This window comes from Corvus kubaryi, unplaced genomic scaffold, assembly GCF_017639235.1.
Source record: "Corvus kubaryi isolate FWS band 111438036 unplaced genomic scaffold, C.kubaryi_AGA036_p1.0 137, whole genome shotgun sequence".
NCBI classification, from domain to species: Eukaryota; Metazoa; Chordata; class Aves; order Passeriformes; family Corvidae; genus Corvus; species Corvus kubaryi.
Genome location: NW_024580671.1, coordinates 31,488,040 through 31,511,426, shown reverse-complemented (window position 1 = coordinate 31,511,426; position 23,387 = coordinate 31,488,040). Strand labels below are relative to the sequence as shown.

General features: G+C 40.4%; 1 protein-coding gene across 3 annotated transcripts in view; it reads right to left on the bottom strand.

The window, feature by feature from the left end:
- PTPN12 (protein tyrosine phosphatase non-receptor type 12) overlaps nucleotides 1–22,267 on the bottom strand; it is a 70,618-nt gene extending 48,351 nt beyond the window's left edge. For 2 of the 3 annotated variants that reach the window (XM_042018436.1, XM_042018437.1), the window contains exon 1: nucleotides 22,051–22,254. In XM_042018436.1, the coding sequence (XP_041874370.1) occupies nucleotides 22,051–22,149 (99 nt within the window). In that variant the 5' untranslated portion in view covers nucleotides 22,150–22,254. Of the gene's footprint in view, nucleotides 1–22,050 lie in introns of all 3 variants that reach the window. The other variant, XM_042018439.1, reaches the window with a different exon arrangement.
- Nucleotides 22,268–23,387: the final 1,120 nt, after the last annotated feature.

Here is a 23,387-nt window from a genome sequence, read left to right as displayed (position 1 = left end):
TCATACTTCTACAATAAGGCCTTTATATAATTTTTATTCTGTACATCAAAACCGCAGCTCAAATTTTAAATTATTTTCCAAATAGTTGGAGGATGCCTTTTTTACATTTATAATGCAATTATTTCTGCAATTTTTAGATTTTGAAGAGCAAAGAAAAAATTACCTCATATGAAGTATGTGCTCAATCACCTAAGGGTTTTTAAGTGCCCCACAACTTAAATTTGTTACACAGCTAATGTGCAAAATACAGTCCTTCTAAAATGCCAAATTTCAACAAATAGAATGGTCCTCAAGTCAACTGGTAGAATGAATCTGGTTCAGACAAGAGCTTTGTCAATCAAGCTGCTGATAAATTTAAAATAAACCTCAGCTGCCATGGCTTCAAAAAGATTAATATTTACAATCCAGAATGCACAAGTCGATAGTTTGTTTGGTAAACAATAGCACAGGGTTTTTATCTGATACACAAACAATTTTATTCAACACCTCCGGGTTCTGGATGACAGATTTACTTCCAGGTATTTCAGAAACGCACGGGAACACCTTCAGAACCCACCTCAAGATCTTTATCTATAATTCTCATCTATGTGGAATATGTGACTCCACTTCCTTTCTTGGAAAAGGAAACTGTTCCAATCTGAGCTTCAAATAAGTATTTGATACGGTGCCAATTCAAAAGAAGAGTATGTGAATTTCTACAGGAATTCAGTTGAGACTAGTCTCTTTAGTTTGTTTTTACAAGGAAAAATAAAAAAAATAAAAAAAATCTTCTGACTGAAGCGATCTCACAAGCAGAGTTTCTCAAAAACTTCCCAGAACAAGCAGGCATTTTCCTTCATGACCTCTCCAGCAAAGCAGTGCACTAACAAACATTTGATGACAAACCAGAAGACAGTAAGAGATGAAGATGGGAATTTAACATTAATCAAGAGAACCAACTTTCAGGGCACAAGAGGAAAAAATAAACCTCAAAAATGCCAAACAAAGTTGTACACTAGAAGTTATAATGAAGGAAACACAAATGCATATCACAAATAACTAAGTGACAACTCAAGTGTTATAGAAGTCACCAAGGAAAAAAAGACACAGAATAGTTCCTGATAACCTGTATTCAGTAGTAAGTCCAGCATGCTGGGAAGCTACAGATGAGACAATATAAATTCTCAACAGATGAGAGAATGTAGAAAAAAAAATAGCTTCTCTTCTTAATTAGCATAACAGGTTAGTTAAAGCTGTGATTTTTCTGTTTTGATGGACTGTTTTTAAATTTTCTTTGTGGTCTGAAATTAAGAAAACTAATTCAACTTGAAATTAATGAAATTTTCTTCTTAGGACAGAAACATTCATATTCTACTATTGCTTGCATTGCCTAAGCACACACAGAAAGTGTTAGTAGCTTTTACATTTGTTTGCTAGTACTTCACATAAAACACAAATTCTTTTTTATGGCAATGGTTGTAATGGTCTGGTTTTATTTGGAAATACTTTCAAAGTAACCAAAGAATGCTAGCAAATATTAGCATCTCTCAGGGAAAAAAAAAAAAATCAATGCTTACTCTGGACAAGGAAACAATATCTTCCTTTTAAAAACAGTCCCTGAACATTTAAGTCTAACACCCTTATCCTAAGCAATGTCAGTCTATACTTTCTATGACTTGTACCATTAAAGGGGCCTGAAAAGCTTTTTGTTTAAGTCCAAATTTAAGTTCCTTGAAACTGTCTCATTCTAACCACATTTACAAAGTTACCAGATGGTCAACAAATCCAAACCCACTACATTATTGTTTAATGAGTACTAGTGCAGAATAGTTTAAACACTTGAGAGATCAAACAATAATGTGCAGCAATACTTAAGCATGCCATCTCCTGCTGTCAAGCGGCAGTGTTTTCTAGGCAGTGTTTATCTTCTCTGATAAAGAAATGTGGATTTTATTACTTTGGAAACAAAATGTCTATTTTTGTCTTTAAAGCAATATTAACATTTTGATGAGTATTTTCAGAAAGTTTGATTTCTAAGCACTGTTCTCTGCTTAGGAACATTCCTGGAAAACCTGCGGTTTTGTTAAAATTTCTCCTGCTACTTGGTTCCCAGTTAAACTAACAGATGTTCAGGATGAGCTGCAAGGCAGCTATGAGGCAATTATTAGGCTTCAAGTTTCACAGAACCAACAGGCACAGAATTGAAGGCAACTTAGAGGCACCGTCTGTCTTGGAGGTAGAGGCTGGAACACCTGCTGAGAATTGTGGTTGTTCAGCCTGCAGAAGAGAAAGCTCCAAGGAGACCTTAGAGCAGCCAATAAGAGAGATGGAGAGGGACTTTTTCCAAGGACACGTAGCCACAGGACATGGGGAATGGCTTCAAACTGAAAGAGGGCAGGTTTAGCTTAGATATTAGGAAGAAATGCTTTACCGTGATGGTGGTGAGACACTGAAACAGGTTGCCTATAAAAGCTGTGAGTTCCCCATCCTTGTAAGTGTTCAGTGCCAGGCTGGGTAGGGCTTTGAGCAAGATGTCCCTGCCTATGGCAGGGCCATTGGAAGTAGATGATCTTTAAGGCCCCTTTCAATCCAAACCACTCTATGATTCTGTGATCTGCCCCCTGCTGTCCTCCACAGGTAACTTACGTTCTTCACAGGCTGGGAGGACAATGGGCCAATGCCACAACTTGAATCATTTTATTACAAACAACCAAGGAGCACATGCAGGTGACTTGAAGGAACAAAAAAATCCCCAAAACCCAACAACGACAAAACACAACTACTTTGACTGCACGAATGTTACTCCTTAAACTCCAGAAGTTACATAAAAATTGCTTGGGCTTTTTCTGTTTTTCCTAACAACTCCAAGAATCTAAATGAAAGATAAACTAGGTAAAAGTTTAGAAAAAAGATGGCCACTAAGCAGCAGCATTCTTGCCCTGTGTCAGTGGAACCCACCCACTAGATGTCAGTGTCCTCTTGGGCAGAGGAAATCCTTGATTCCCAACGCAAATAGGGCAGCTGGCAGTCCTTGGTTATCAGGCCAACTGTCCAAGAGGAAATTCTTATAAAGCATCCCTGGGCCACAACAGAAGCAGCCAGTAATAGAAGCACTTGTGGGTAAGAGACACAGAACAAACACAGCCCTAGACAAAGCTTAGCCAGTAGGGTTAAGAAGCTCATGTCTAAGAACTCTTTTGTGCAACATTACTGATTAAAAGAACACATTTTTCGATAGGATGCTGAATCTGGGTGTTAAAAAAACTGAAAGACAAAGGTCTTTCTTTTTCCTACTTTCTGAAATACCCAAAACACTAACCAACATTTTTGCAGGAAAAAAAAAAAAAAAACCAGAAGAATGGGTTCTACCTCTACTAAAATATAAATCAGGCTTAAAGAGGCTTAGACTCAGAAGCAGTAATGTAAATTATTACAGCACAGTGTAAAATCCTCTGCGATAGGCATGAAACACCACACCCTAAATAAAAGGCAGAGCCAAAGTCAAAGTTCAGGTACATTAAGTGCCTGCTGTCAGAAGAAATGGGTAGGTCTTTTTATTCACCTGCACTACATCTAGATATTAAGGCACACTATAAGTTTTGAACGGAATATTTCAGTTGGAAGAGACCTAAAATTATCATCTAGTCCAGCTGCCTGACCTCTTCAAGGGTGTCTAAATTTGAGTCTAAAAGGAAAACACTGATATTAAAGGACTCAAACTTGACTGCAAGGCCACATACTTGTAAACTAATGGCACCCCTAAAAATTACGATGGGCAAGGGCATGCCAGAGGGGAAGCAGCATCATGCACTACAAAAGAAGACAGACAAACAAGGAAGGTGAGAAAAAGCAAGCCAAGTTTTTATAATACATTTTAATGCACCCAGGATCGTATGAAACCTATACAATCAAGGAACTGATCACTGCAGTGGTAGCACACACAAGAAATCTCTTGGCTCTTGTGGAGGACACTGGGAAGGCTTTGAAGTTGAAAAATAAGAAATTAAGTATTTCAGAGGGGTAGGAGGTACAGATTTCTTTCTTTTTGAAGATATTGGATCAACTTGCCAGAGAATGTTTCATTCAATCCCCCAGCAAGAAAAACACCTTGAAGCCAATTTGAACAAGCACAGGACCTGGCTAAAGACACATCCTGAAGAACCACTTACAGTTACTGCACACTTACATCTGTTACTCTTGCCAGACAGGAAAAGGCTAAAAAAAAATTCACCACAACTTTTTCCCTTAGAAATAGGAACTTTAAAAAAAAAAAAAAAAGAAAGAAAAAAAAAAGAAAATGAGGAAGTTGAATGGAAGGAAATTATACAGAACTAAAAAAGTAAAACTTTTGCAAGCAGTCCAGGGTCCTGTTGAACAATGCCAGGTAGCAGTACCTGCCACTGTCCTGACCAGGGATGGGCTCTGGTGTCCTGTGTTCATTGACCTATTGATACTACACACACAGTCTCAGCTTCTACTCAGAATCTGCCATTGAGAAGGACTGGGAGCATGGCTGTATTTAATTGTCACAGTATCCTCCAGTCACAATAAAGTACTAGACTAGGCGTACACTTGATTTGACACATTACATCATTTTAATACCCTGAAGAAACTGAAAAGCATCACATGATCCTAAAGTTTATCTCCTTATCTTCCTCCCCCATTACTAATATACCTATTGCACCATGCACAGAACATTGCATTGTCCCTGGAAAGGACAAAAAAATAATCTCATTCATGTTATTGTTTTCTCCCAACCACAACTGCAGTTATGATCACCTGAACTGCTCATTTTTTTACAACCAAATTATTTTTAAGGGACTGTCTTTTACTCAGATCCTATTTGCCCATGCAAGTCTAAGACAATTTTACCCTTTTGCTCTTACACTGCAAATCCAAAGATATCTTAAGAAAATTGCCCTCAATACAGAAATAACTCCAGGTTTTATTTCCCATGTGCATATATGCCCTACAATAACACTGTGCTTGCTGGTCCATCTCTTTCCAAGATAATTGTTTTGATAATTTTAATGAACAAGTAGATCTTGAGAATAGCAAAAAAGGCAACAAGGGGAACATCCTGGCCAAATTCCAACTCTTCAGCATTTCCTGTAAGCCTTATTTACATCACATCTTCATCCACCTTGCTAACACCATTGGTTGGTCACATACAGTTGTACTCAGCACAAACATAACTGATCTGTAGATTCATTACTCATCTTCTTTCCCAATTATGAAAACCCACACATCCCACACCTCCTCCCAAAAAATCCTAAAAATGTTTATAACATTTTGAGATCCTTTCCAGGCAGCATAAGACAATCACAGTCATATTATTCTATTGTACCAAACACCACAGCTATTAATATTCAACTAATTTACTGTGTTCAAGTAACAAACCCATCACCTCAGCACACAAGCAGCCTTTTCAAAACACTACTTCTTTCGTGGTTTATTGATTCTGATTTCATTATTATTAATTATGTACCTAAATATTTAGACACCATCCAAACCCTGCAAATTACAAATGCTAAAGGGTTACTGAGATTGAACGGAAATTACAGGTTTCTTATTTTAAGAAATCATCAGAAAAAGGAAAAAGCAGCCAAAGTAGATTCTAGGCTTTTCTACGTTGTAGAAAATGGCAAGTTACCACCTTGGATACAATTCTAAGGCATACTTCAGACTTTAAAGAAGTTTCCGTCTAGATAAAACCATAAATTTACAAACCGTTATTTATCTGCTTCCATCATATACTTCAGAAGCTAACATATGGAATACAGGAAAGACAGGTTTTGATGATCTACATGATTATAAGATAAGGATAGAGGGGTTTCCGTTTTTACAACTTTGGGATTCTTTAAGTTTGGCATGAGCCATGCTTCTTATTTCAAGTCTGTTCAGCTTCTGGTACAATGAAGTAACACAAGGACAGAGCTTCATTCCCACCCTACAGACAAGGTGTACCAGAGGCAATAGTTAACATCAATTACAACAGCTAATTATATATTGGGATTTTCTCTAACTGTTGCATCAAGTTTTAACAATTTTTCACCTCTTAGCTTTTTACTCCAATTCTGCTGCTTTAATCTTATTTCCCAAGCCACTAATCTCCTTTATTGTCTTTCCTTCCTCATCTCAGAGCAAATGCTGTCTGTACAGTAACTTGCTAGAGACACTTGCTACAGCCCACACTTGCCCATCTAGGAACAGGAAAGCTGCTCAGCACTTTGTATTCCTCTTTTCTCTGCTTACATGCACATTAAAAAAAATTCTGAGCTGTGGTCAAATTCACATTCTAATTCTGGAAAACCAGAACCCATTTCAGCAAAGCCACAGAACTAACAATGTGACTCGGTGAGACACTGTCAGTGGACGCCCTGGAAGAGCGGCAGCCGCTAGATTGGCATCTCAAACGCCACTGCCTGCAGAGACCGGAGTCAGGCCTTGTTCGAGCGTAAAATACTGGTGACAGCTCCTGGCACAAGCAGAACTTCTTCCACATTTTTACTGCCTCTTTCAACTCAGTACATTCCTCAACATACATTACTCATGAAGAGAGCAGCAGGCTGCCAACCTGCACACAAATAAGCCATGAACACCTTTCCTGCTTTAGCTTGCTAAAATGCAATGCAATCTCCACAAACTCCTCTTTTTGAACAGCTTCCTCCTAACATTTACTCTTCTCTGCTGCCTTCTCCATCAAAATGTTGTTTTATCTCCCTCAAGAAACATACACATTATAGCATTTTACTGAGTATTGAACTCACATTTCCATTATCTAAAAGCATAATTAGGCGTCATTTCTCCAATTTTAAATCTTCAGGTTTGTGAAACTGCTCGTCACAGCTCCTCAGAATGACAAAATAAGCAGATAAAATACAGGAAATGAGGAAAGTTGCATTACCAAAGTTACTTCCTCTGATCTATCGAAGCCACTCTTGGGAAAAGTTAGATAAGGAAGAATGGAATTTAAATTTCACAAAGATAGCAAAGACTAAACCAAATTGTGAGGTTTTTTAACACCCAAAAAAAAAAAAAAAAAAAAAAAAGAGAGAGCAACTGGGAAAAATGAGGCTACGTATTACTACACAGCTTAAAAGGACCAAGTTGCATTGCTGCTTACAGCCATGAAAATTATGTGACTTGCTTTTCAGTGTGGAAACAGATGTGCCTTTAGTCAGAAAAAAAACCCAAACTTCTAATTCCTATAGATGCTGAGGACTGCCTATTGCAGTGTTTCTAACTAGAAAATAGGCTATAGACATTGCATGAAATTTGGACTGGGGAGAAACAACAACCCTTTCCAAATATCAGAACTCCCTATACTTGCTACTAGGAGAGCTATTTAAGCACAGTTAAGTAGGACTCAAAGTTTCCCAATCTTATTTTCCCTTAATGGAAGTGGCAGCATTCCAAACAAAAGCCATACCTTTAAAAGACCTCAATTAATTTTCAACATGTCAGTTAAGTTCAATCTCAACTCCTGTATCTGCTGCTGCAGTTTGACTTCAAGGAACAGGAGCACTTTTCTAAAGCAATGCCCTCTTTAATCCTTGCATTGTGACTTCCCTTAAAAGCTACCTTCTTCTCATTCCCAGTTTCTAGCATTGTGCATCAGCATTCCACTGGGCAACCAGAACAGCTATTAATGCTAATAAGCCCAGACAGGAATACACATTTGTTCTAAAGAGACAGTAACTGCATGACAAGTAATAGGATGAGACATACAGGATTGCTAAGTCCTGGCTTTAAAATGCAAAATACAGAAACACATACTCTACAGCCAAAGCGAATTAATTCACAGGAGCAGTGAAGTATCAAAATGTCTTATCAGGATGCAAGTGCTTCTTATAGATGCATCATGGTGAATAGCACAGGATGTGAGCATGCTCAAGTACACCATTTACTAGAAGGTTGCATCCTGGCCCCAGTGCAAGCTCCACTGCTATTCCCCTTGAATACTGACTGCACTCCTTGTAGGTATCAGGACTCAATATTTATTTTTAAATACTCAAATTAGGCTTTGGTCTCAGTGAATCTCTGTAATAACCAAGCTTAGACAACAGCTTAACACTACAGTGGCTCTTTTGAGGAAAGGGACCTGTAAGCAGTTTTACCTGGTCCAATACAAACCCTGAAATACTATTCCTGGTGAAATGAACAAATCATAGCAGGAAAATTCATAAGGGACACTGCTTGAAGATTCTTACAAAGATCATTTAAACCAGTCTGGTTAAATCTTATTGTCCATAGTCATTAAAAAGCTAGTGACTATCAGAGCCAGGTAACACTTAAAAATTTAACTTCTTCTTTAAGAGGATAACAAGGTCAATAAAATGTGTGGCTAAGCTACTCTGTACTGAATTTGAAACCAAGACCCAAATAGACCAGCCAGTTCTACTTTGACCATTGAATTAAAAAAAAAGACAAAACCCACACACATATTCTTATAATCCAACAACTGATCATGCAATACTCACACAGCTTAAAAGGATACCAAACTATACTACAGACAATCATTTACCTTCAGTTCATTAAATCCATGACAACCTATATAAAGCTAATGCTTGTTCTGTAGAGCTTCTAGTCTAGGAGTGAGGTGAAGTTGAAGAAGCATATGAAATTTTTTCACATGGTTTTCCACTCATGATGCAACGGCTTCTGTCATCCAAAACCAGTAAAAAACAAAGATTTAAAAACATAAGGAAATCATTTTAGCAGCCCAGGGATAAGGTAGCAGAAACAGAGGAGTAAAGGTGAGGGTAGAAATGAAAAAATAATTAGTAAAATCCAACCACAGCATAAAGAGAGAGCAAAATTAAAACATTCAAGACAGATCAGAGTTGATATGGATCAAAAATACATGTTGCAATTTGCATAAGATCTAACAGAAGTACTATGCCCAGTGGAAAACTACACACTTCGTAGGATGATTCAACAACTAGCTGACATAAGTACAGAATTCCTGAAGGATATCTTGTTTATATAATGTCCAGAAGCTAGATCAAATAAGCTAAAGACAAATCAAAGACAGTAGTATGAATACAAGAGGAAGGTCACATGAGTAAGTATTTCTCTCTTTTCTTCCACAAAAATCCTTCCTCCCTGGCCTTTGATATAATCTCCAGAAGCAAGTCAGGTAACTTTGGTTATGCAAGGTGTGTTGTGAATTTTAAGGGTTTCTCAAGTCCAGCTTGCAAATTAAAGGATTTTATGGACTTAACTTTCCACACAATATGACAATCATATACCTACTAGTCTACCAACCACAGGAAGGAGAGCAGGTTGGGATCTCCATCCAAACAGATCTGGAGTTCAGGAATATGAAGTTGGTAAGCTGCTGTGGTGGGTTGACCCTGGCTGGTGCCAGGTGCCCACCAAAGCCACTCTAGGCCTCCCCTCCACAACTGGACAGGGGAGAGAAAAATATAACAAAAGGCTCATGAGTTAAGGACAGGGAGAGATCACTCACTGATGGCCAACATGGGCAAAACAGATTCAACTTTGGGATATTAACTCAATTTATTACCAACAAATAATGAGAAGTAAAACAAATATTAAAAACAAAAACCACCTTTCCTCCACCCATCCCTCCTTCCCAGGCTCTAGGTTCTCCTCCCAAGCAGTGCAGGGAGATGGGGAATGGGAGTGACAGTCAGTTCATCACATGTTTTTCTTCTGCCACTGCTCAGGGAGAGGAGTCCTTCCCCTGCTCCAGCATGAGATCCCTCCCACAGGAGACAGTTCTCCACAATCTTCTCCAGAGTGAGCCCTTCCCACAAGCTACAGTTCATGAACTGTTCCAGTGTGGGTCACTTTTCCATGCAGTGCAGTCCTTCAGGAACAGACTGCTCTAACGTGACCCCCACAGGGTCACAAGTCCTACTAGGAAACCTGGTCCAGCATGGGCTTCTCCCTGTGAGCAGTCTGTTCCAGGTTGGGCTTCCCACAGGGTCCTAGCCCTCTTTCAAGCATCTACCTGTTCCAGCATGGGGTCCCTCCAAGGATTGCAGTTGGATCTCTGCTCTCCTGTGGACCTCCCCGGGCTGCACGGGCACAGCTGCCTCACCATGGGCTGCACCAGGGGCTGCAGGGGAATCTGCTCTGGCACCTGGAGCACCTCCTGCCCCCCCTTCTGCACTGATTTGGGTGCTTGCAGGGCTGTTTCTCTCAGATATTCTCACTCTGCTCTTCTCTGGCCACAATTACTTCTGTGCAATAACTTTTTTGGGTTTTCTTCTTAAATATGTTATCCCAGAGGTGCTGCCACCATCTCTGATGGGCTCAGGCTTGGCCAGCAGTGGGTCCATCTTGGACATGGGGGAAGTGTGTTTTAGGTGTTTTCTCAGAGAAACCACTCCTGTAGCCCCCAACCACAACTAAAATCTGTCCATGCAAAACCAATACAGCTACATTCCCCTAAGGAGAACATTCCACCTTTTCAGTTGTCACCAATAAACACCAGATTCCAGTACCACACTAACAAGAATCTGTTAGCAGGGAAAGGAAGGAAAAAACCCCAAGATAAAAAGTAAATATTGTCTGCTTTGTTATCACTTGTCTTATTCAGGTGTTCCATGCACACTATTCCATCTACACCACCAGTACATAACTTGGGAAACTCCTGACTTCAGCATCAGGTTCTGGAGGCATTAAAGTGGTAAGTAATACAACAGACCAATAAAACATAAACCACATGGCACACAAAGAATAGAAGAAACTAATTTTTGCATTTATTTACAAAAGCCAATTCCAACGCCTCCCTGACGTGCCCTAGAAGATCCTTTACCTGGCACAAAACATGGCCATTTTTAGTTCAAAAGGTACTGTCTGTAGAAATAAATCAGCTCTTTACCTACTTATATTCCTTCACTGAATTCCCTTGTTACTTCACTGCTGCTTTTCTCACTTCTAAACAAATCCTGATCTCATATACACTTAATATATCTGGAAGTTACCTTTCTCCATAAGAGCTAAAAACATCATCATTGAGGTTTTTATATCCACATCCTTTGGATGACCATAGCATCTTAATGTACCAGACAGGGGATATTTTTTTCTATGAATACAGGAAGGGAAGCCCATTATGTATGCTGTAAGGCTGGAGAAACAGGATGCTGGCTTCATTTTCACACGATCACCAATTTAAACAGTGCTAATGCTTTTTAAAGTGTCGTGCCAGAAAGACATGTTGCTACAGCCTTGCACCAAAAATACTATAGTGTTTAATCATGTATAAGGCACCAAATGCAAGCTCGTATTCAGGCTATTCCATATTAAAATTAGTAGTGGAATTAGCTAGCATCTTAAAAGGAAATATTCTTTCCCTTTAGGAAATCACATTGATTTATGGCAACAGCTTGCTGACTTTGGGATACACACATTTTTTCTGTGTTATTGGTCTCCCATGTTAAATAATTTATCAACAGGCTATAGATTTCTGTAATTTGTACAAAATACAACTAGGCTTCTCTGCCACAGTTTCACCTGCTCTTTTCAGAACAACAAAAATAGGAAGCTTACATCCCAAATAATTTGCAAGCTGCATTTTCGCCACAAAAGGCAAAAGAAATTAAAGCTCACATTTCATCATCTTAATCAAAATATTAAGAAAATACATGGCACCAGTTGAAGAAGCAACTGTAGCAGTGTTACTACAGAATGCCAAGGCAATTCCCACAGCAGTTCTGTGGAATAGCCTCTGGAAAAGTACTCCTGTTTATAAGGAAAATACAAAAGGTTGTGATAGGGCTTAACCTGCAGCTTAATAACTTATTTCAGAGCATTCAGTTTGAAAAGCTGACTCACGTCCAAAGCTTTAAGTGCCTGTGTAGCACTTAAAGAATTTCTGTAGCAAAGGGCTGTTAAAGGAAACAACGTATATTTCTCCTTTCTGGGCATAGTCTTCATGAAGTAGAAATAACAGAAAAATACAGCATCTATAAAACACCACATTTCTTTACTAAAGTAAATTCCAGTGAGTGCCTGTAGTACTTTCCAAGTCCCTTCTACCTGCCTAAAATCAGTCATTTTCTCCATTAACATTTACATATAGTTCCCTATATGTCCATTAACGTCACAGTTCTGTTTATGCAACCTCAAAGAAAATGAGTTAAAATTAATTTTACAGTATAATTTGGTCACAATAAAAATCCACACAGTTTTGTGTAACCACCTAAACTACCAAAATTGAAATCTTACAAGTAACTGTTGAATACGTAGAGCTTATCTGGGGACATTTACAGTATCTAAGAGATGATTTCCTTCCTTTCGCAGTTTGTGCAATAGGGGTGCTGCCCTATAGGCAATTTATAATTAATTCAGCTCTGCAGGAATTCTCTGTTTCTTGAAGCAGTTCAACTAACCTACATATGCCCTTCCCTCCAGAACAGTGTTTCGTTTTCCAGCTTTATTTTGAGCTAAATGCTTCCCTTGAGTACTCCTACTGGACAACTGTATTCATTTCAATTAACAATTACCTATTTGCTAAAATTATCAGAATATACATGAGGGAGTAAGTAATAACGAAAGCATAGCTTCCAGTTGTAATCCTGCTTCTCATGCATGAAGGTGAATATTCAAGTAGACAATAAAGGAAGAATTAAGACTTAGTTTCTACATGTGTAAAAACAGTAAAAAAAGAGCTATGCACTACAAATATGCAGGATATGATATATTTACCACTGAGACATCTCCATGATCAATTTTACTCAGAGCAGCCAGTTATCAACTTCTGACCCAGTCTATCCACAGTCTAAATGCAGTGCACTATTCCTATCACTTGCCCTTCTCTATCTGTTCTGCTTTTTATATTAATTGATCTCTCAGTTTTGTGCAGTGAGACAACTGGACAACTAAGCCAATAAGAACATTTGTTTAAGTAGGAAGGTATACCCAAGTACCACACGTGCTACCCACACACTTGAGGAAAGAAAGACACTGTTCCATCCCAGGGTTATGCATTACAAACACAGTGAAATAAGAAGTGAAACATTTAGGACAGAGTAGAACACTATTCAGGCTTCTCAAGAGCAGTGCAGTTCCCACAGCAACTAGTCATTTAAACGTGATGCATAATCCACACTGACAATTCCTCTGAACACTTGGACAGTAAACCCATTAAACATCCTTTCAGTTTGGAACCCTGTTGTTCAAAGATAGCTGCGTCCTCCAAGAACTATCAGAAGAATAAAAATAATGCCATATTATCATAATGGAAGACAAAATGTATTTAAAAATATAATTAACAATGGAAAACAATATGAAAATTCTGGAACAGGCCCCTGAAACTCTCAAATGTGAGAAGTAGCTGGAAATCAAGCCAGTAAGTCCAGAAAAACATGCATGAACCAGAACCTAGAACTAGTTCAGCTCAGCACAAGAAATTAATTTCTCATCCACGATATTGACCCTAAAGCAAATATGAAAGATAGCAAGGATAGCAACAATAGCAGAGGTGCTGACTGCCCAACCTCAATAAAAGCAGGAACATAAGACATCACTCATGTACCACATCCCTTTCAGCCTCCCTTTGATTGTTTGTATTTGCTGCCCAGAGGAACAAGCCTTGGCCCCTTGTTCCCACTGCAGCCCAGTTGCACAGCTGAAAGATGGTTATTTACCTCTCTGGACCCCCAAAAACCCCACTCTCTCACTGATCCACATAGAAGCTGTTCTTCCCATGATTACAAAGAGTATCTGAAAAATATGAAAAGTATGTGAAAATACACATCTGTGTATTTTCAGAAGAAAAACAAAAAGCAGATGTCATCCACATGAGGCAGCAAGAATGACAAGACAGCAGGACAAATACAGCAAGATGTAAAATTATTCAAGAGGACACCACTGTACTCTGACCTTAGAAAAACAAACCCAGCTACACCTTACAAGACTATATAAAAAGGAAGTTAATGTTAAAAAGTTTGTTTTAAAATGGCAAGTTCAGTGTCATAACTAAATGAAAGAGACTAAAGTAGTACATACATTCTTTAAAGCAATATGGTTTTAACCAAGTTAACTTCCCCTTAGAGACTGATGCTTTCCAACCCATGACTTTAGACACCAAAAATCATAGCAAAGATCAGGCAATTAAAACTAATAAATTTCAATAATGTTTAGGAATCAAGGCCTGCTCTCCAACATGTAAAAATGAAGCATATAGCCCTTCTGACAAAAAGGAAGGAACACAAGTTATATGGATACCCTTAACAACTTAACAACGGTGTTAAGATTTCTCCAAATCATAGCAAATTAAAAATTGAACAATCCAACCAATCCATACAGCATTTAAAACTTTCAGTCTACTCATGTAGTTGCCCTTGGCACATTCCTAACACTAGGCAATGCCATTCTTTCTGCAGAACTAAGGGAACTCAGAAGTAAAACTAATATAGAAAATTAACTGTCAGAAGCATTATGGTAGGATTTCCTTCAAAATTATTGATGCCTCCTTCCAGAAATATGAATGAATGAATGAATGAAACATGTTCCTTTGCTTTTGTTCCTAATGACATGTGTAGCCCATGAGGCAACATCATTCACAGCTTCAGTCCTCATAATAGCCAGATATTTTTCTCCATTGAAGTAACTGCCTTGCTACTTTTTGGAGCTGATAATTCAATTCTTCTAGGTTTTACTTTCACAAGACACTTCCATTAGGACAATATTGGCTTTAAGTCTTCCCATAAATTAACACCAATAAAATTACCTTTTAAAGAAATTAAAAGTATTGGTTTGTAGGAGGACAGATAGGAGCAAAAATTAGGTCAACTAAACTAGGTCATCCATTTATACCTCCATTTATCTGGTACCTTTTGGGAAACATTTTTCTCTAGTTGAACTTTTTAGCTGTGTAAGAATTTTTGCATTCTAAAGTTGATGACAAAAGGGTAGCTAGAACAAGGCCCTCAGGGATGCAAGCAGCAACTTTCCTATGCAAACCTCAGGGACTGAAACATCCTGACACCAGTATTCAGAGATACTTTAAAACAACAGTTTCCAACCCAGAATGATGGTCCTAAAGCCTGACAGACTTGACTGTGCTCTTCTGCTCTTACAACTCTTTCCTTGCCTTGCTGCACTCTCAGCTTCCCTAGTAAAGCTACTGGCTTTGCACTTGTATTGTCTCAGCAGTATTGGGTCTGAATACAATTTGGTTTCTTGAAGATGCAGAGGGACTCCAGACAGAAATCCAACAATACAGCCACTCTCTGGGGCTCTAGGTTCTGGATCCAAAACTCCACAGCCATACCAGAGTGCTCTCCTTTCATAAACACATTCTGACTGCTGAAATTTAAACAAATAATTCACGAGTTAAGTTTATATTAGCAAGTTTTTTTGTCAGATGAAGCAGGAAAACAAAGAGCTTAATCTCTCTGCAACATTCACGTGCTAGTTAATAGAAATAGAAATGCAAGTCCATGCTTCATTTAGGGCAAACACACACAGCTGAGTTATCCAAGCCTGTGCTGGCATAATCTTAGCAATTGTGGAGTACAAGAGTTTGAGAAAAACACCAGGATGCAAACACTGCACTTCCTAATGGCACAAAGAGCTCCTGCTCTACCTAATTAACTTGTGCTTTACTTACTTCCTCATCTGACCTTTAACACTGATGCCTCTCCCTAAATGAAGGCTGTTTTATAAGACTAAGAAAAAAAACATCCTCTACCTTCTGATTTCAGTTCTAGAAATGCATATCCAAGGTATTCCTATACTTTCAGCTTTTCCCAACATTAAGAAATGCATTACTATTTTCCCTGTGCCAAAATATCCTTTGTACTAAGCATACTAGAGTAATAGCAGTACACAATGCAAAATCCACCAATCTTAAATAGTAACAGTGAAGAAGATAAAATATCATTTCTGTTTATTACAAACCAATGCCTTTAAGAGATTAATACAGAAGCCTCAGAGTTTTGTTGCCCTTATGATCAACAAATGTACACACATTAGATAATCTGAATATCTGCTTAACCTCCCCCTGCTTGCAGAGCTGATAACTTATATTTAGCTATAACAGCATCAAGGAAAAACACCCTGAACCTATTGCAATTTTAAAGTAAATTACATGCACTCCAAATCAAGAAATTCGTACTACAGATCAGTGACATACGCAGAACAGTACATAGGCATACAGCCATACATATAGAAATATATAAGCATGTACATGGAGCTACATAACGATAGGTTAGGGTCTACGGTTCATGAACTACGGTCACAAGAGACATATCCATATATCGGTATCTATTGATCCCTATCTATCTATACACATATGTAACTAAATACACCAAAAGGTGCTGTAGAATTGAGGTAAGAATAAAACCAAAGTATGTATTTGACAGGCTATTTAAATTATTTGGTGTGCATGTAGCATGCCATGAGGTGCAAGGTCAACATTACCATTTGCTCCTCCTGAATGATCCTTTAACTTTCTGCAAAGCCCGTAAACAACCCTTTTTTCTATGAGAACAGTAGACTTACACACTGCTGTTTTTGAAAAACGAGCAAACAGAACTTATTACCACACAAGTTATTTGACACAACCCAGAGCATTGCCTAACTGACTTGATTTAGTTTCATGTGCCTGAAAGAATTGCAATTTTAGGCAGAGTTTGCAAGTTCTTATACCCCAGGGTCACTGCAGCAGCTTTGTGGCTGTATTCAATGGCCTCTACGAAAATTCAGAATGGCATCTTTGAAGCAACAGAAACAGCACTCATTTCCTCAGAAGGGGACAAAAAAGCTGAATATTTAAACTGAATGATTCTTCATGTAAAATTGTATTTTCATATAACATTTAATGAACAGTATTTCACAAAATTTCAGAAGCCTCTGAAGTTTGGGTTTACTGAAATGACTGTCCAGTCACATTGCTCCAGCCAGGTTTGGTCCATGTAAAAGAAGCTTTATGAATAGGCCCAATGACTATAACCACACACAATGATGTCATGTATTGGAGTGTGGCCCTCACATACAAATTAACAGCATAAAGATGAAATACAGTTAACGGAAACAAAACTTTAGCAATACATTTGCACGCAAATTTAAGCATAATATGAAAGGTGACTACTAACAGATCCATTATTTAACCCTGAAATGATAAAAATGCACAAGGCATATCTAAAATGACAGTTGTCTATGACCTATTAACACATTGCTAAGAGCAGGGTTTCTTCTAACTGATCAGCTGTACAACACACTTACGGGTCATTTTCTCCAAGGCAATTACTCTTTCTGTCATGCTTTAGGGAAAATAAGCGCTCCAAACAGTTGTTTTTTCAAAAGAACCCAATTTACAAGAATTCCATGCAAACCTGTGCTTACACCAATTAAATCTTGGTTTTGAAGTTTCAAGAAACAGTTTACCATCTAGCTGATTGTACCAAAGCATTTTTTCCCAGTTTAACCTTTACAGATACAAATAATTTCTCTTGGAAAGACAGCACACATTTTATAACATATATGACAAAGCATTAGTATTTCTACATATTACAAGCATGAAACTCATTAAACAGATACTAGTAAACATCACTTCCAAAAGTATCTATATAGTGGGATCTTAAAAAAATAATGCAGAGATGGTAAAAAAAGATAAAAGTTTTATAAGTTTGCAGATTATATGCCTGCCTTATAAATTTGAAAGATCTTCACAGATACTCAAAAGGTGCACTAATAGTATTTGAATCAGAAAGGCTTATGCAAAGGCACATTAATACACAGACAAGCTTTTAAGAGGGGCATTTCTGAAGTGCTACAGTTGAATAAGTATTTCTGGTATCCGTAATGCTGTTCCAGAACCAGAACAAAAGGTATGTCATGACTGGCATCAGTATGTGGGCTTTCACTATGAATCTTAGTAGTTTTAATTGGTGATTTAGTATAGTGAAGATTGTTAGTTCATTTTAAGCAGACTTTAGGCATTTTAGAAATTTAGAGGCATTTAGAAATGCCTTTTCCTGAAAAAAACCACCAAAAAGCAAAACAAAGACAAAACCCTCAAAAAACACAGAAAGTTTTATAACATCTGGTGTAGCACTTCCTATGATCAGCTACATTTTATCTTTACAAGTCAAGCACATTCCATCTCCCATTTTTTTAAATAGCATTTTCACAAAATAATCAGAAGTGCTTAAACATAAAAATTTCAAAAATAAAACCAACTAGAGATAAAAAGCATAGAAACTACTTTTTTCCTGTTTCAAATCAGACCCATACAAATTCCCTTTCATACTTCAGAAAGCAGCACCTTGAGTACTTTACTGTCTTCAAACCTAAAAGTTTCAGCTTAGACAGACTGAACAGAACACACACACACAATATTCAGTTGTTAGTTACCTGTGCCCTTGTTAACGAAAGGTATAAAGAGATCTGTGACTAGGTGTAACAAAGTTGTCAAAAAAAATCATTATTATTTAGACTGATGATTTAAGACAGGATCATTTTGACACCACTACCTCCAAACAGCATCTGAGGATTCCTTACACAGTATCCATCACAAAAAAACCCATTCTCATCCATCCACTGTGTTCCATGACAACAGATTAGCCAGATATATAACTCAAAAAATGAAGCAAGACGGTCATGTACCACAAAACAATTGAAACATAACATCTGATCTTTGAAGGTAAAGCTCCACACTATTCATATTTCAGTTCTCCTCTAACAATGGCAACCTACATCAAGTGAGAAATGAGAGTGTCAGAATGCTTTTGTCATGACTATCACATACGAAAACAAAAATTAATTGTTAATTGTGGGTAAATTAAAATAAAAAAATAAATCAGCAAGTAATATTTATCAAGGTCTTTATAAATTCTAGAATCTAGAAAAGCTGTTTTCTTTTCCTCCATATGGAACTTTGACTTCCAATCCTTGTTTGACATAAGACACATGTTCATTATAAAAAAATCAGAACCTAGACCATGCTGGTTGTATTCATACAGCATGAAACACCAAGAGGAAGCAATCTATACTTATTTCCTTCTGCCCAAATAGCAATGTCAGCAAAAACCCAGGAAAAAGTATACTCCTGGATGTACTGCAACCATAGAACAAAATCCTAACCTACATTATTTTAGGAAAAAGCCCACTTACCCCTATATCCACATATATATGATTACTGGCAAGGCATCCAGATATGTCTACCCTGTGTTCAAACTATCCACTTCATTTAATCCTAATTGTGTACACCCAGAGTACTGAAGTGATCTAGTAGTAAGTCCTGCTTACTTCCTAGCGCAAACTAATTAAATACATTTGATTTCCAGTAACAAACTTGCTACTAGTGCCCAGACTATAGAATTTATCTTGTTATTGGGGGGGGAGGTGGGAAGACAGTGGTGGAGTGGATAATAATCAACTTTCCACCTTCCCAGCGGAAGCTGTTTCCAGGTATGTCAATGCCATTATTAAATTGCAGTCTTAGTCATCTACACTCTGGACTTTCAATAGCAATCAGCCAGGCTTATCAGCCTACCTGTGCACACCTCTAGCTTCTCTACCTCTCCTCCAGCACTCCCTGGAACCCATCACGTACTTTTAATTCATTCACTGAGGCCTATACACAACTCTCTAAGCCTATTACTCAACACATTCAAAGGGAATAAAGACCTAAAGGTAAAGAATCATTTTCATTTGCATTCACTCCCTATTCCATTCATATTTTAGATTCCATTTTGACTTGGAAATGAAGCGATGAGTAACAGCAATTCCTATTCCACAAACCTGCCACTGTTTAACAGCCACAGAACGTCCTGCACTTAAATGAGAAAACACAACTTCCTCCCTTCTCACCCCTCAAAAAATATCTACTAATTCTTTAAGTAAACAGAATACTGAAATTTATATCCCCTTTACCTTTTTCTTCTTCTCCCTCTTCAATCATTTCAAAGGGGACCTAAGCATGGCTCTGTTAAGACAGCCAAATACACTCAAAAACACATACCCCAAAAAAACCCAAAATACCCCAACATATTCATAGTGAAAAAAAAATCAGCAATTATGATTCTTGTCACTACATTAATCTATGTCTGCTTTACTATATAAAGGTGAATATTAGAGCTGAAGATCAGCATCCTAATTTCCTGCTTTTCCTTTAATTTCTGATACAAAAATCAAATAGGAAAGTTTGAAATACAAAGTGTTAAGAGGATAAAAGAAATTTTCAAAACAATTCTCCCAAAAATATTTAACACTCTTTCAGGTAACACACCTTTTTCCTGAAATGTCTTGCCCATTAGTTCCTATAATCCTGTTTTGCCATTTTTACCAGTATTCTTACTGCTACAGGAGAACAGTGGGAAAATTCACTGCCTATACAGTTGAAAGCTACAGAAACAGCATGCTGTCAAACAGAGAAATTGAAACAAAAGCTATTTTTCTGTACACAGGTGCCACTGCTTCAAAGAAAGGATGATAAAAAATGTATTGCATACCATTTGACTACAACAAAGCTAAAACATCAGGATATTTATCAGATATGAAATGGTAGAAGCAAGTTAGGAGATCTAGAACAAGTACTTAACACAGAGATTATTAAAAACGTTCTGCATTTTGCACTAGTCTAGGCCAGCCTTTCTGTACAGTACATATAATCTACATGAACAAGACGGACTCATCAGTACAAGGCAAGATGTCAATTCGTGTTAACTACCAATTATATTACTAAAACTATGACTTAATGAAAAGCTTCTGTCAATTCTGTAACCTTTAAGCTCTCATGTAAAGATTCAGAACGGTCCTATTGCTCCAACGCCGTTCTTCATTTCACACGTTTCTCTCTTCCTTTCCCACACACTCAGATGTTTCAGCAGCATACTTTTAGTATTTGCAAAATCCTGCCCAAAGAGCATGGCCGATTTCCCACGGGCTCCCTCCCCACCCTGGATGAACTCGTTACTTCCCAAAGTCCACTTCCTCTTCCACCCCTGGACCTGCCAGCCCTCCCAGCGCCCCTCCGCCTTGCGCAACATCCGCGGCCTCCTCCCCACATTTCGGACAATCTCCGATGCGACACTTATATTGAGATTTTTTTTGTTGTTCCCAGACCACTAGCACAGACTGACAGCTTAAAGGGCTAACGATGTGCTTTCAATCCCAAAGAGTGACGCATAATAAAGCGAGCTACGAAACAGATACGGAGGGCACTAACCCGCTCTCCTTCAGCTCTTCTGTGCGTCAAACTGCATTTTGATATTAAGTATTTAAATGATACTGAAAAGTGCCAGCAACATCTACCCAGTCAAAATCATTGTTCACCGCTCAGACCACCAGTTCAAAAAATAAAGCTCCCGAGATATTGTAACAGCTCAATCAAACAGCTAAAATAACCAGGAAAAGCACTAATTCTCCAACACAATTTTTCCCAGAGCGCACACATTAACCAAAGACTGACGGTGAACTGATCTGGAAGGAAGAAAGGACGAGGGATACAGGCAGGGCTGCGATGGGGGATGGGAGATGTTAGGGAAAGGAAGATGAATATTCCTCCAAGGACTATCAATACATTTAACACATCTCCTCGGAAAAAAGAGAAATCTCAAGCAGGCAGCTCTAGGGGCAGATAAAAGTGGAAGGAGCGAAGGAGTGCCCGATTATCCCCAGCTGACATCATAGACGGCAATCCTGCAGAAAAGGGGCTGCAAGGGCGAGGAAGCGCTCGCAGCCCCCCCGCGCCGCCTCTGTCCCCTTTATGTGCTCAGGGAAGCAGCGGGGCGGGAGGACGAGGAACCTCCCGGTTAATTTTGCAAGAGCCCACGACCACCACCTCCCCAGGAGCGGGGAAGGGCCGGGGCCGCGGCGACAAACCTCCCAGGGGTGGGGGGCAGGAAGGAGGCTGAAGCCAGGCGGACACGCTCCCTTCCCCCGCCGAGCTCCGAAGTGGTGGTGGGCACAGGGAGCCGGCCGAGCCCCGGGGCGCACAATAGCAGGTCGCCCCCAGCGATGCGACGCTCGCCCGCCCCGCCACCCCCTCGCTCGCGGGGGAATGGGGAAGGGGCTGGGGGTCACCCCCCCGCCCCAGGGGGCGGCAGGAGCCCCGCCCGCCCCGCCCGCGCCGCCGCCCCTCACCATGAAGTCGCTGGCGAAGTTGTCCTCCCCATTGTGGTCCGTGTCCTTCATGGCCTGGACTCGCTTAATGAATTTCCTCAGGATCTCCTCCTGGTTCATCCTGCCCCGCCGGCCGCCCTGCGGAGCGGGAGCCCCAGCCGCCCGCCCGCTCTCCGCCCGATGCCCCCTCCGCGGCACGACCCGTCACCCGGCTGCCTTCCTTCCCTTCCCTGCCTCGCCTCTCCCCCGCCCGGGCCTGCCCGCGGCCTGCTGGCTCCGCTCCCGCCCTGCTCACGGCCGCCCGGCCGCCCGCTCCATCCTCCCCTCCCTCCGCCCGACCCTCCCTGGAGCAGCCGACACGGACACGACACGATCCCTCCTCCTCCCCCCCCGCGCACGCGCGGCGCCCGCCCCGCCCCGCCCCGCCCTCCCCTGTGCCCCGCCCCTCCCCGACCATGCGCCGCTCCCATTGGCTTGCCCGACGGCCGCCTCGCCCTATTGGCGGCCGCGCACGCCAATCACCGGCCGGCCGGGCCTCCAGGGAGGGCTCTCTGGGCCCTGCGTTTCGCCCCGCTCCTCCGACCCCCCTGTTTCCCGTGGATGGGACCGCCCGAAGGGCGCCTCATGGAACGCTGGAAGGGACCACTTGGCGCGCGGGGGGGAGGCCGAGGGAGCGGAGGTGCTCCCGCTGGAACACAATGGGCGGCGGTGGGTGCCGGCGGCGCCGCGCCGGGAGGCAGCGGCATGTCGGGACATGTAGTCGCGACAGCGCCGCGTCCTGGGGCTGGGGGCTCACGCAGCGTCCCACTGAAACGCCCGGAGCAGAAGGATCCCGCCCCGGGTGGGAAGCCCGCAGCCGTGGGAAGTGCCGGGGGGTCCCTGCGGCGGCGGTGCTGAGGTGCGGCGGCGGCGAACACCGGACAGCGGGAAGATGGCGGGGCGGGACGGGGCAGGGGACGGGGACGGGCGCGGACACCTGGCTGGGAACCGCTCCTCGCGTATTTGTATGTATGTATATTAAGTATATATATATATATATATATATATATATGTTTGTGTGTTTGTATATTAATTATATCTGTATATATGTAAGTGTATATTCTTTATGAAGTATATATATGTATGCGTGTGCATATATACATAGATATAGATATAGGTATCTGCTTAACAAAAATGTCCGCAGGCGAAGCTGAATCACGCACATGCCGCCGGCAGGTGTCCACGAGCTCCGGGCTGGTGCCAGGCGGGGAGAGGGTCCCGTACCCCTCGGCACCGCAGCGGGAGGGCTCAGGAACCCCGCGCATTCCTATTTTAAACATAGTCTAAAATCTCTGCCTTGCGTGGTGTTGGACGATTTG